At 36.3% G+C, this 14594-nt stretch overlaps 1 protein-coding gene across 6 annotated transcripts in view; it reads right to left on the bottom strand.

Annotated features, from left to right (window-relative positions):
* LOC127867445 (dynein axonemal heavy chain 3-like) overlaps positions 1-14594 on the bottom strand; it is a 129252-nt gene that overhangs the window by 4014 nt on the left and 110644 nt on the right. For all 6 annotated transcript variants that reach the window (XM_052408596.1, XM_052408595.1, XM_052408597.1 and 3 more), the window contains 10 exons: positions 12925-13082; positions 11509-11876; positions 9778-9985; positions 7320-7426; positions 6611-6754; positions 5902-6065; positions 4490-4643; positions 3032-3160; positions 1284-1549; positions 317-405 (listed from right to left, as the gene is read on the bottom strand). In XM_052408596.1, coding sequence (XP_052264556.1) covers positions 317-405; positions 1284-1549; positions 3032-3160; positions 4490-4643; positions 5902-6065; positions 6611-6754; positions 7320-7426; positions 9778-9985; positions 11509-11876; positions 12925-13082 — 1787 coding nt within the window. The remainder of the gene's footprint in view (positions 1-316; positions 406-1283; positions 1550-3031; positions 3161-4489; positions 4644-5901; positions 6066-6610; positions 6755-7319; positions 7427-9777; positions 9986-11508; positions 11877-12924; positions 13083-14594) is intronic.

The raw sequence follows: 14594 nt of genomic DNA, 5'->3' as shown, positions 1-14594 counted from the left end.
TAGGTTTGAATAAAATACTGCCTTAGAATCTAGGTTTGAATAAAATACTGCCTGACAATCTAGGTTTGAATTCAATACTGCCTGACAATCTAGGTTTGAATTCAATACTGCCTTACAATCTAGGTTTGAATAAAATACTGCCTGACAATCTAGGATTGAATTCAATACTGCCTGACATTCTAGGTTTGAATTCAATACTGCCTGACAATCTCGGTTTAAATTCAATACTGCCTGACAATGTAGGTTTGAATTCAATACTGCCTGGCAATCTAGGTTTGAATTCAATACTGCATGACAATCTGTACATGATCTTTACCAGTGAGGAAGGACTGGGTGAAGTAGAATCCAGACAACCAGAATGTATCAGGTGCACCATTCTTGATCCAGTTGTCGAAGAACTTCAGTCTGCAAAGATTAAAATAAAAAAGATGTATGGCGACATTTAAAGAAAATTGTTGCTCAGTCACTTTCTGAAACCCCTGCTGTCTGTCCGAATAATGAAACTAATACGAAGGATTATTCAATATACATGTTTAATGCTTCTGTTGTGAAGTTAATAAGGAATTTCTTTTATCAAGCATTTAAATGTACGCTGATCTGCAGGACTGTTTCTTTTAACAGGAATGGTAAGAGTGCACTGAATCATTTGTTCAGTGCAGTGGGCCTGTATTGAAGTGTGTATCTATTTGTAATTTAAATTTATTATTTAACTGTGTATTTCTCAACACAAAAAAGTATTCAAAATCAAAAATAAAAATGTTTCTGGCAAATGATGATCTAAAGTACAGATTTTTGAGAACAAAAAACAGAGGTAAAGTACTTTCTGCCCACTACTGTTGTAATATAAACATGTAGAGTAAAAAACATCTCAAAACAAATTTAAGCAACCAAAATCACAAAGAAAAGCATGAGCATTTCTTTTAAAACATGACCAATTCTCAGGAAACAATACACTGTTTCAAAATAAGCCTTGCTGAAAGAAAACAGGGCTTAATACATGTGGGTGAAATGTTGTCCTAGATTAGCCTGTGCATGGGCAACACTTTCTGCTTTCATACTATTTTTTGTTTGAAGAAAGTAAAAAAACCAGATTAGATGGAAAGTGTCATCCTTGATTAGCCCGTGCAGTTTGCACATGCTAATCTGGGACAACACTTCACACACAAGAATTAAGCTCAGTTCCCCCAGAGCGTGGTTTGAGTCTTTCAAAGCATCAACATGAATACAGTGTCGAGATATCAAACACAATGTACATGTACATGTATGAACAAGCGTAACCATACCTGGCCAGAAGATCTGTCACGTAGCTCCCGAGGGGTTTCAAGGACGGGTATGACTTTGACGCCCACATTGCTGGCACTTTGCCGTTCATCATGGATGTGAAGACCTCCTCCAACTCTGATGACATCACTACGAGTCCCTTGATGGCCTTCTGAAGGTTCACAAGCGAGCTGCGCACCACCTTGGTGAGCCGGTTGAAGCGTATCAGCTCCTGACGCAACACAGTGTTCATTGACTCGTTGTAGACCACTGGGTACTTTTTGATAACCTGTGAAAACGAAGGGATTGTTGCTTGGAAAAATGTTAAAAACTTCCCTCTCAGAAATCGATCGTCAAATGCAACACCGTTTTTTTTTTTTTTCCTGATATAGAAATGTTGAGGCGAAACAACAGTTTCAGGTTCAGCTCTTGAAATATTTGTTTTAGACCCTTATGCATATTTTGATCACCAGTGGAGAGACGACTTTATGCTTGAATTCATTTTTTAAACTTTTACTTAAAATTCTTAAAATTGTTTTTAATTAAAACATATTAATTGCTTTACTACATGGAATCAAAAGCCAGAGGTTTTCTGGGTAAAACCTGCAGTACTTTACACATTTTGAGAATTGACTTGAACATATAAGCCTCGAATGCTAACGAAATGTTTCTTGTTTTTGTCATCGATGTTATATGGTCAATCACAGGGATCGTTAGGTAAAAAATACTCTATTATACTATATACATATATACAAGGGATACAACTGTCAAATTTCCTGCACAACATCATGGTCTGAACAATAGCAAAAAAATCGCTTCCAAAAGCAATAATTACACCAAAAAAACTGTATAACAACAGTCAGACATTTATCTATCAGATAATAACTATGTTTATAGCAGTAAAAGTGTTCATAGTTGTGTTTGAAACGAAAGTTTCATGAAAAACGGTAAAATTTTCGAAATGCGACACAGGTGTGCACACCCACCTTGACACATTTTGTTTCATAATTTAATAATTACAGAGAAGTTGAGCAAATTTTACCTTGTTTTATTATCCATAGACACTTTATTAATCAAAGTAGACACCTTCCATAATTGCATGTAACTGCATATATGCAAAACACCGTAAATATTAAATTTGTTTACATTTCTACTATCTTCAAGGATTTGTATGCAATTTGTCAGGTAACGTTACGTGGAACGTGACTGGTTGGATTTATTACTGCAGTGGAATTTCAACCAATCAAATCGCATGTTTGAAATACATGTGAACTATCCAAAATGAAAGTAAAACATTGTCATTGTGAAATTGAAGCAGATTGATGTGAATTTCTAGCAAAATATGCTTACTTAATAGTTATTATGTTCTATTTTACTATGAAAAAAAACTATCCAAGGAATATGTACCAGCAAAAGAGCTTTATAACAAAGGAATACAAAAATTACTGCTAGAATTCTAAGTTTTCAGCTGTGCACACCTGTGTCCAAGTAAGGATTTTTGAGCATTTTGAATGAAACTTTCTCTCTTAGTTCAATGAAAAGCTTGTACTTTATTGCCAAGTGTATTATTTTCTGAAAGATAAATGTCTTGGCTGTTGTAATACAGTTTAATTGGTGTATTTATTGCGTTTGGAAGCAAATTTTTCGCTATTGTTTACACCATGGTTGTGTGCAGGAATTTTCACAGTTGTATCCCTTGTATATATATGTAGTATAATAGAATATTTTTACTTAACGGTCCCTATGTGGTCAATGTTATGCAAAAGCTTACCATCTCAATGTCAAAGTCGGCTGGAAGCTTGCCAAGAATATCAGCAGACAACTCCTGAATCACAGTGCCAGCAGATTTACCTCCCTTGCCAGATTGACGGGGCAATGTCAGCAAGATGCTGTCAAACAACTGGAAACATAGATTCAAGCTTTAAAATGTAAGTGTTTGGACTGGCTATTTTGCTTAAAAACTCTAAGCAAAGACCATAAATTTTACACATTGAAATCTTTCATCTTTCAAAAAAAAAAAAATTAAATAAAAAGCCCTAGATTTAAAATAAGAGACACTTTTAAGTCCACTTTCTGAGCCCAGGACGTCAGAACGAAAACACCATATAACTCACTACATAATAATATTCAAATGAATAGATTTTCAGTTGATACTTCTTACAAACATTAAAAAATCAACTTAAGCCTGTAATTTTAGTTTAAAAAGTGGCAAAATTAGATTTCTTGTCATTGCAGTTGAAGTCAATACTTGATACCCTTACCAGTGTGCAAAAATATCTCTAAACCTTTATCTTTAAAAAGCAAAGCAACGCTAACAAAATGTGTGACAGACATTGATGCCCCACATCACATGTTTGGCCAAGTCACAGTCACTAGTCAGATAAAGAGGACTTGCTTTGAAACACCAAAACATAGTAATAAACTTAAACTTTTGAAACATTTCTTTAATTATGATCATGTATACATAAAAATTATTGTGTTCTGAAAGATCTTCCAAAATCTGCAAAGCAGTTATAAAGGAGAGTATATATTCTTCCTTGGAAAAACAGACTATTGGCCACAATTTTGCCAAATCTGGTCACAGCCAAGTTCCTATCTTTACAATCATCTACACATTGAAGTAATTTAGCTGTGAAAGTTATAGAGAACTCTACCCAGTATTTAAAAAGAAGTTAAAACACAAGCATTGAGACTGACAAACAGACACAAGCAATGTTTTACCCGTTCCAGCTCTCAAGCAAAGTGAAAATAGCTATATGCAACCAGCATCAAACCAGAACAGCCCACAGGTTACTTGCAGTCTGTTCAGGTTTAATGCTGTTTGCTGCTGATCAGTATTTTAGATTTAGAAATGAAGCCCTTTAAACCTGAACATAGTAAGACAAGATGTGTTTGTGAAACACTATGCCCCCCATATATTTGACCTTTGACCTTGAAGGATGACCTTGACCTTTCACCACTCAAAATGTGCAGCTCCATGAGATACACATGCATGCCAAATATCAAATTGCTATCTTCAATATTGCAAAAGTTATGGCCAATGTTAAAGTTTGATGCAAACAAACCAACAAACATACAGGGCAAAAACAATATGTCCTTCAGAAAAGACTGGGGGACATAAAAAGGTCTTCAACTTAATGGGATTTTCTTAGAACTACAAACCCATCAAAAAGGGTATCTGAGTGGTAAAGGGTTAAAAAAATATTTGTGCAAATCTACCGGTACATACAACCAGTGTCTCTTTGTTGTCCTTGGTGATGTCTGCATTGTCATGGAGACCAAACACCTCAGGGTTGGGGTTCAGGGGCAGCGAGCGAATGTAGTCTATATAGCCTTGGAAGGTCGTCTCTGGAGGCGCATAGTACAGGCCACTGTCTGAGAACCTGTACAACACATATTATGTTTGAGCGTTGCTATAGGAATATGGGGCTCAATTCATGTGTGTAAATTGTCATCCCAGATTAGCCTAGGCAGTTTACACAGGCTAATCAGTGACAACACTTCCCACTTAGACATGACTTTTGTTTTGCAAGAGACTTTCTCTAAAGGTAAAATTTCAAAAAACAGTTAAGTGATTAGCCTGAGCAGACTGCACAGGCTAATCTAGGATGAAACTTTAAGCACATGCATTAAGCCCACTTTTCTCAGAGCATGGCTCATTCGTTTATTAATAAAACAGTATTGCCCAGTACGACAGGCCATTGTCATTCAAATGGCAAAATAATTTGCATCTGTGTCATAAAGGAAAAACAATGCTGTTCAAAATGTATTCTTTGTATGTGTTAGAATATAATTTTTTAATTGCATATTATTTTCTTTTGATAAAAGTACTTAAGTCAATAATTCAGCTTTCTTTTTCTGATTAAATCCATAAATCACTGTAAATCAGTGTGATTTGTGGGACATTAATTTTCTTTGATTTTGTGGGTTGACTTACCCACAATTTAACACAAACACATTCGGAAATGACCGTGACAAATTTCTATTTTTCCCCCCCTAAAAAATCAGAAATTAACAAATTAACTTGCCAATGAGTCATTTTTTTGAAAAACCACAAAATTTCGTGCTGGTTTAAATAATTGTTTTTACAGTATCATTGAACAAATTTAAAACAATTAGAAGTCAGCATACAATAAGCATTGCTGTAATGAGGCCAATTAAAATGATCAAATTTAATGTTACCAGTATTTAATAAAATTATTCACTTTCTTCCAAACACCAAAAGTCATTTTCTGAAGTAGTGGTAAAAGTTAGGAACCTAGAATGATTTCAAAATTGTGCATAATTGTGATAATTGAGCAAGTAAAATTGTAAAACAAGGCACACAGCTGGGCAAATATAAACACTAGGATCATGGTGCTTAATGCATAAGGTTGAAGCGTTCTCCAAGATAAGCCTGTGCAGTCTGCACAGGCTCATCAAAGACAACACTTTCCACTTTCATGGAATTTTTCTTCGAAAGAAAGTATATATCTTTTCAACAAATATGCATTTTAGGTGAAAAGTGTTGTCCTTGATCAGCCTGTGCGGACTGAAGAGGCTATTCTGGGATGACACTTTACGCACATGCATTCAGCCCCGTTTTCCCGGAGCAAGGGTCAAATGATACAAATGTTCAAATATTGAAAACCATGAACCCACCTATAAGTGTCGTCATTGACGATCCTGTCACAGAAGCAGATTGTGAGAAGAGAGATGAGCAGACGACGATCCTTGTCGTCTGTGACACGACCTCCGTAGTTACACTCTCCTGTCAGGTAGGTGAGCGCTGGCAACGGGAGCTCATCATAGTCATTTAGGAACATCTGAAATACGGGATAAAGCCTCTTGGTGATACAGATTAACATGTTTGGGAAATATGGGATTAAGCCTCTTGGTGATAAAGATTTACATCTTAGTCATTGAGAAATAATTGAAATACCGAATAAAACATCTTGGTGGTACAGATTTACATCTGAAATACTAGATAAAGCCTCAAAGTGATACATATTTACATCTGGTATATGGGACAAAGCCTCCTAGTCGATAAAGATCATAGTCATTGAGGAATATGTGAAATACTGGATAAATCCTCTTGGTGATACAGATCATAGTCAAAAATCCAGTCTGAGCCGATAGTGTAATCCCTGTGCAGTCTGCGTCGACACTTTACGCCCTGAATATCAGGGAGGACTCTTTCTGCTGCTATGGAATTTTTCCTTGGTAGGATGTCCCTTTTACACAAAAATCCAGTCAAGGCGGAAAGTGTTGTCTATGATTAGCCTAAGCAGACTGTACAGGCTAATCTAGGACGACACTTTACGCACATGCTTTAAGCCTGTTTTTTTAGAACTAGGCATACTATACATACCAGCATCTGTCTGAGAGAGATACGCAGATCTGACTCGTTGAACTCATATGGAATGTTCCAGCCAAGCGGACCAAACTTGCGTCTCTCCTGAACCATGGCGTGGAAGAAGCAGAGCCCTACCAACATCTTGTGGAATCTGGGGGGCTGTAAAACAACCAAAATAACTATATACATTCCAATTCACAGTGCTCATAATTGTGCCCCGTTTTGGGAAAACTGGGCTTAATGTATGTGCATAAAGTGTTGTCCCAGATTCCCCTGAGCAGTCTTCACAGGCTTATCAGTGGTGCCACTTTGCAGTCATATTGAAGATTTCGTTTAAAAAGAAGTCTCTTCTATACAAAACTTCAGTCTAGACAGACAGTGTTGTCCCTTATTTTTCTTTGCTTACAGCACAGGATAATCTGTGAAGCTACTTTAGGCACGTGCATTAAGCCCCTTTTTCCTAGCTAGGGTCATATTTAGAGGTGGAGGGTATGAACCCATACTGTTGTCAGACACTATTCTCACCTTCAACACTCCAAATCTTGGAATTCAAACAGACCCAATGAGAGAAGGTTGCGAATGGAAAGGAAATAACTATTTGTTCTCAGTGAATAATATGTTCTGTGGACACAGACATGAAAATGGAGTAACAATTTTTTAATTTTTTTTTGGATTTAAATCACTTATGAAAGCAATGGAACATTTTAATCAGGTCAACTCTCACCTTGTTACATCCGTTGAAGAAGTTGGGGTCGGAAATCGGGTCATTCAGGTAGGACCGCAGCAGGTTGGACTTGAGACCCTTGGGTGGCTCATTGGTCATCTTGACACCTGGAATATGTGTAAATTTGGTCTGAAGACGCTGTTGTTTTTGGCAGTTTTAAACCTCTACAACTCAGATACGCATAAAGAATCGTTTCAAGCCCTTAAGTACTAATGAGCATAGAACAGCATAATACCTGAACAGACTGCCAGCAGGCTATTCTGGATTTATGCTAGTTGCATATAGCAATTTTCATTTTGCTTCAGACCAGGAAAGGGTTTACAATACTTCAGGTATATTGCAGCAATGAGTTAACATATTACCACTTTCTGGGCAAGATTGGCCCATGAAGAACGCAGACTGTGCAGACTGTATAGATATATCCGGTATAACACTTTACGCACATGCATATAATGAAAGGAAGTGCTCTGTGAAAAGGAGGGTTAATGCATGTGCATAAAGTGTTGTCAAAGATTAGCCTGTGTAGTCCACACAGGCTAATCAGGGAAGACACTTGCCGCCTTTATGGTGTTTTTCCTTTACAGAAAGTCTATTCTTTGAAAAATCCAGTTTAGGCGGAAAATGTTGTCCCTGATTAGCCTGTGCAGACTGCACAGGCTAATCTGGGACTACACTTTACGCACATGCATTAAACCCCCAGTTTCACAGAGCACGCCTCATAAAGCCATGTTTTTTACACAAAAAAACTCAATTTAGAAATAGTTTCATGACCTATCCCACATAAGTTATGCCATTACCAATGTATTACTTACAAATACAGGTTGCATACAGTTATCAGAATATCAACACAAAATGAATGATACCAATTAGTACATTTTAGTTACAAATACTATGTATGGTACACAATGAAAGTCACTATCATTATTCCAGTAAATATTTTGTCAATGTAATTTCACACTGTTTCCATTAACATTTTAATTAAAGCATTATTTTGACTAAAAACATTTTGCACAATCATCACAGGTACAATATAACCACCTGACAACAAATAAGTACATCCTTCAAAAATGATCTTTAATGTTACTGGTTCGTTTCAAAGCATCAGGAACCGACAAATCCGGGTTTATTACAGCTAACAGCTTTACAAACATAGAACACAAATATAAAAGTTTATAAAATATGGATTCTTCACAATAACTTGACTGGAACAATACGATAATATCACAATGTTGCTACCCAGACATACTAAGATCTGTTGTGCAAAAAGTCCAGGAAGGTTCCAAGGTTAGGAAGTGCAGTGAATAGATAGGATAAAATGAGAATATGTCACAAATGAGTCGTTTGTTAGGATGAATGGGGATCACAAATGTGTCTCTTGCCAGGATAAAAACGGGAATGTGTCACAAATGTGTATCTTGCTAGGATAAAAAGGACAATATGTCACAAATGTGCCTCTTGCCAGGATAAAAATGGGAATTTGTCACAAATGAGTCGTTTGTTAAGATGAATGGGGGTCACAAATGTGCCTCTTGCCAGGATAAAAATGGGAATGTGTCACAAAGGGGTCTCTTGCCAGGATAAAAAGGACAATATGTCACAAATGTGCCTCTTGCCAGGATAAAAAAGTGAATGTGTCACAAAGGGGTCTCTTGCCAAGACAAAAAGGACAATATGTTACAAATGAGCCTCTTGCCAGGATAAAAATGACACTATGTCATAAATGGGTATTTTGCCAGGATAAAATAAGATTGTGTCACAAATGTCTTTCTTTCCAGGATAAAATTACAATTTGATACAATTTTTTTTGTAAAAAGACTTTTGTCATTGTCATTTAATGTCTCTTGCCAAAATAAATAATCTGTACTTAAACTCTTAAAAATTATTCATGCATTAACAATAAAAATAAAGGTAAACAAGTTCACTTTTTAAAGAAACATAAATACTCAACATCAACCAATATTTCGCAAAATATTTCTTAAAATAAAGTTAACACAAAAAAAATTCAGTATTCCTTATAGCAATAGCAAAAATTTCAAAACTAGATGTTGTATGATAACATAGGTTGAACGAGATACAAAATGCTTGCTTTAATTTTTAGTGCGATAATATTTTCAATGTTAATTTTCCACCACGATTTCTGAACATTTACAAGCAAACAGGAGACTTAATTTTTATGTGTTAACTTTATTTTTCAAAACATTGTATGAAATAGTCGTTGATTTTGAGGTTTTATGGGCTGTTAAATTGTTGAGTCATATAAAAATGGAAATGGAAATCAGCCTGCAAAACGAATGGTTTCATCTTCACAGCCAATTGAACTTATAAGCTTTCAATATTTTATTGCAGGAGTCATTGTTTACAGCCGAAATGAATTATATTATTCTACAATGAAATTTAAATAAAAGGACAAGTTGTTAACAAACTAGTTGCATTTACTATCAACGTTTCTCAAACATACCGTTCTGCAGAATGGAAACAGGGAACTGGTCAGAAGGGTAACTGGTCAGCCAGAGGCGGAAGTTCTCGTGTGTCACCTCGGGCCTTATCACCTCCTCGCAGATCTTCTCCAATTTCGGCATCCAGCTGGTCGCAAGGTGACAGTTCTGCAGTACCACCCACGTGCCATCCTTCAGTGCCTTCTCTATCATCTTGGCAGCAATAGGACCCTGGCGGCATAATTAAAATGGTTTGTTGCTTTTTGATTTTCCATCACTTTTTAAGATATGTTTCAGTCGTAAACATTCCTGTTTGGATAAGTCAGAGTTTTGACAGTATTTCAGCCATATTGAGTGTTAATTCACCTTTTTACACTTTTCCTGTTTACCCTTTACCACATAGATACTATTTTGACGCTTTTGTAGTCCCATAGAAAGTTTAATTTAATTAAATACCTTTCTTACTCAATTCAAGTCTTATTGGTTTCATTTCCAACCCTTAGTTAGTGATGAGCAGCAAACAGAATAAACCCTGAACAGACTGCGAGTTACTTGCAGGCTGTTCTGGTTTTATGCTGGTTGCAACAGCCATTTTCACTTTGCTTCTTATGGGGGAAAGGGTTAAGCTTAGACGATATAATGTGAAATCAAAATTATTTGTTAGACATGAAATGCTTCTGATTTTGTGGGTTGACCAATCAAATTTCTTACTTTTTATTCCAAAATCAGAAATCCACAAATTAACGTGCCTACAAAATTTTATGCTGGCATTTGCCCGGCTTCATTACTTATTTATTTATTTTTTTATTCATTATTTTTTACAGTTAGATGTTTACCACTTATTAGAAAGTGCACATACCAGCAAGCAAAAACTGCCATTTCAGGTGGGGAAAGAAATTATTCAGACATAATTTCATGACCAATCCACACAAAAGCTTTGCAGGATTTGAAATAAAAATCTTCTATTTGACAAGGTTTGGCCATAGTAATTAAATTTAATTCAATCAAAATAAGGAACACTTTTAGTGGTAAACCAATGTTGAATTGCTATTATTATCACAATGAAGAACACTTTTGAGTTGTCATTTTCAGAGATAGACTCTAGAAACAGTTTAGACTTTTTTCCAGATTGAGATTAAATAAATAATTCATTCCTTATATATTATTTGCATCCCAATTCATACTGAAAAACGACACAAATATTAGGGTAGTCAGAGCTTTCAGTTTCAGATTACAAAAACACTAGATAAATGGAAAACAAAACAAACACCTACTTAAATATTTGTTCAAACATTTAAATAATTATTAAAGTACAGTGATTGAAGGCGCATTCTATGTTTCACATGGTTCTATTGAATATTTCATAACCGATAGTAACTGACGGTGTATGGGATATACACCCTAAGAAATATCATACCATACGAGAGCAAAGCACTTATGGTTTAAATTACTGAGGGTGTATATCCCATACATCGTCAGTTACTAACAGTGTAACGATTGTATCTCAACCGACTACTCATTTACTCTGGTGGTATGGAAATTACTCGGGGTTATGGAAAATACACCATGGGCACGTGACTGCTCTAAGCCAATCGGATAAGGTCATTTTTGTAGGAGGTGAGATATAAATTAATACATGGTTAAGTATGGTATTGGCCAATCAAATATACAGAATTTTTACATTATGCAATTTTACAGTTCATTCCCAAGTTTCACATAGTTTGCTGTAAATCATTAAATACCCCCGTACTGACCTGTCCCTGACCCAGTGAAATTGTCTGAACCTCGCCCTTGGCCTGATCAAGACCCCTGTCTTCTGCAAACTTCAAAAGGGCAGCCATGGGATCAGCACCAGGGGACAGCACGAAGATCAGTGGGGCACAGCAGTTCGAGTCAGCAAAAGACCCGGCGAGGTCAAAGGTTGGGGGCTCAATGTACGACTGACCCAAGTTGCTGACAATAAAATCTTGTACAGCCGGGACTATTTTGTCTGGTCGGAAGCAGCGAAGAACAACCATCTTGTCCATGCCTTGCAGAACGTCAAAAGGACTGGGATACTTTTCAGTTTGTGGCAGGGTGGAGTCATACATTTTCTTCCATTTAGTCGGGTTTTCCGAAACATCTGGAAAACGAATGACTTTGTACTGTATAATGTGTTAATCCTGTGGTTATACTGTTGCAAAAGATATTTTCAAAGTAATGATATACTTTTTATTATAACATAACCTACGCTCCAGGAGTGAAATAACGCAATGCTCATTTTTGTTTTTTACACGGGTGTTATTAAACTAGTTATATAACTGTGAAATGACGTCATTTTTTGACAAAATGACGTCAATTATTCCAGCGAATTTCTTCAGTTTGACTCTTTTACAATGTGAATAAATGGTGAAAAGAGCATTAAATAAAAAGAAAATTTGTTGGTCATGTTATAAATAGAAACATAGATTCGTGGTCATTTTGTATTGAATTTATTAAACTCGTCATTTAGATGACTCGTTTAATAAATTCAATACAAAACGACCACTCATGCAAGATCCTATATATATTTGAGCCGCTAGGGGAAAACTGGGCCTAGTGCATGCTCTGCAGTATTGGCTTAGACCAGCCTGTGCAGTCATTACAGGCTCATCAGGGACACTGCTAGACCAGCCTGTGCAGTCATTACAGGCTAATCAGGGACACTGCTTTCCATGTTTATGAAATTTGTCATTTTAAGGAAGTCTCTTCTTTCAAAAATCCAGTTAAGGGTTTAACAGCCATCCTGCAGACTGCACGGGCTACTCTAGGACAAAACTTAACTCGCATGCATTTTGCCCAGTTTTCTAAGGAAGATCCTCATTGGAGTAAAATTGCAGTGTTAATTTAGTAATAACAAGATGTGTTTGTGAAACACTATGTCCCCCCCCCATATATTTGACCTTTGACCTTGAAGAATGACCTTGACCTTTCACCACTCAAAATGTGCAGCTCCATGAGATACACCTGCATGCCAAATAGCAAATTGCTAGCTACAATATTGCAAAAGTTATGGCAAATGTTAAAGTTTGACGCAAACAAACCAACAAACAGACAGGGCAAAAACAATATTTCCCCCATTATAGACTGGGGGACATAAAAAGCCAGAAACAGATAATAACCTACAAAATAATTTCAAATGTTTCACTTACGCTTGAATAAGCCTTTAAGGGCAGTCAGGTTAGAAGCCCTCACGATTTCACCCCAGGCCTTCTCAGTGAGCCACTCGGGGGCGGGGTTAGGGTGGGGATTCTCCAAGGCTACGCCTCCTGTCAGTAGGAAACGCCACACATCCTCATCAACACGCCCCCTGCAAGGGAGATCACAACAATAAGCATTTGTATGCTGTAAGTGTGAACTTTAAAATTGTTCTATAAGATACAGAAGTTTCACGCTCAACTCTGTATTAAAATATTGAATAATTTGTCCTGAAAGATTAAATGTGAAATTGATTTAATGTTTATTAGTTTATGTACAAAAACACTTCTTATTACAACTAAATTAGAGTGTATCATGTATTTGCATGCAAATAATACATTGTCCTTTCCTGATGTAGTGATCGTTTAATTATCATAAATTTATTTCAGCAAAATATTTGATAAAATTATACTATTTTATTCAATGCCATTCAATGATACAAAATGCTCAAAGCACATTCATTTATACAAGCGCAAAGCTGAACCCACCATTTCCATACAACCAAACACCTCATATCAGTGCTTGTGATATAACAAGTCATCTAGGAGAAAAAAGGGCTTAATGAATACATGCAAAGTAAAATCTGTAACTTTATATTAAAGGTGAATTTTACATCTTTAATTTAGATCATTGAGTTCCAGAACTTCAGCTTATTCAAACTGTCCAATGTAATCTTTGATAACATGAACCAATTTTTTGGTAGCAATCTAAAAATTTCACATAGTCATGTAGTTGTTACATAACAATTGAATCCTATGTGTTTTATTTACTGTACATGCATTTGAAACTAGCCACAACTCACACTGGGATAGCATTGACAATGTACAAATGAGCAGCGTTCTGAGAAAACTGGACTTAATGCATGTGCGTAAAGTGTCGTCCCAGATTAGCCTGAGCAGTCAGCACAGGCTAATCAGGGATGACACTTTCCGCTTTTACGGTATTTTGAGTTTCAAGGGAGTCCCTCTTTACCGAAAATCAAGTTAAGGCGGAAAGTGTCGTCCATAATTCACCTGTGCGCACTGCACAGGCTAATCTGGGATGACACTTTACGCACATGCATTAAGCCCAGTTTTCTCAGAACATGGCTCAAATTAATCACTAGCAACATCATTCAGAGATGGTTTCTAGTTGCCTATGAAAATGTTTATATGGAACACAAGAAAGGTATCTAAAACTAGGCAAAAGTTTTCAAAGAATTATTAAAGTTTTAAAGGCTTCATTTCCAATCCTTAGATACTGATACTGAGCAGCAAACAGCATAAAACCTGAACAGACTGCAAGTTACTTGCAGGCTGTTCTGGTTTTATGCTGTTTGCACATAGCCATTTTCACTTTGCTTTTAAGTGGGAAAAAGTTAATGGTCCTAAGTCATCTTAATAATCCTGTAACATGCAAATGTATTTAACTCTTTCAGTGCGGGAACCGAATTTTGAAGGCCTTTGCAAACAGTTTGGATCCAGATGAGACGCCACAGAACGTGGTGTCTCATCAGGATCCAAACTGTTTGCTATTCTGATAGTATTCTTTGAAAAAAATCGAAGAAAATGCTAATTTTAGAAATTAAGCAGACGACATTTTTGCAGACAACAAATTTCCCAGCATGCAAAGGGTTAAACTAAGT

The sequence above is a fragment of the Dreissena polymorpha genome, chromosome 2 (genome assembly GCF_020536995.1).
Source record: "Dreissena polymorpha isolate Duluth1 chromosome 2, UMN_Dpol_1.0, whole genome shotgun sequence".
Lineage (NCBI taxonomy): Eukaryota > Metazoa > Mollusca > Bivalvia > Myida > Dreissenidae > Dreissena > Dreissena polymorpha.
Note: the sequence above shows the minus strand (reverse complement) of the source record. Positions and strands in the feature narration are given on the sequence as shown.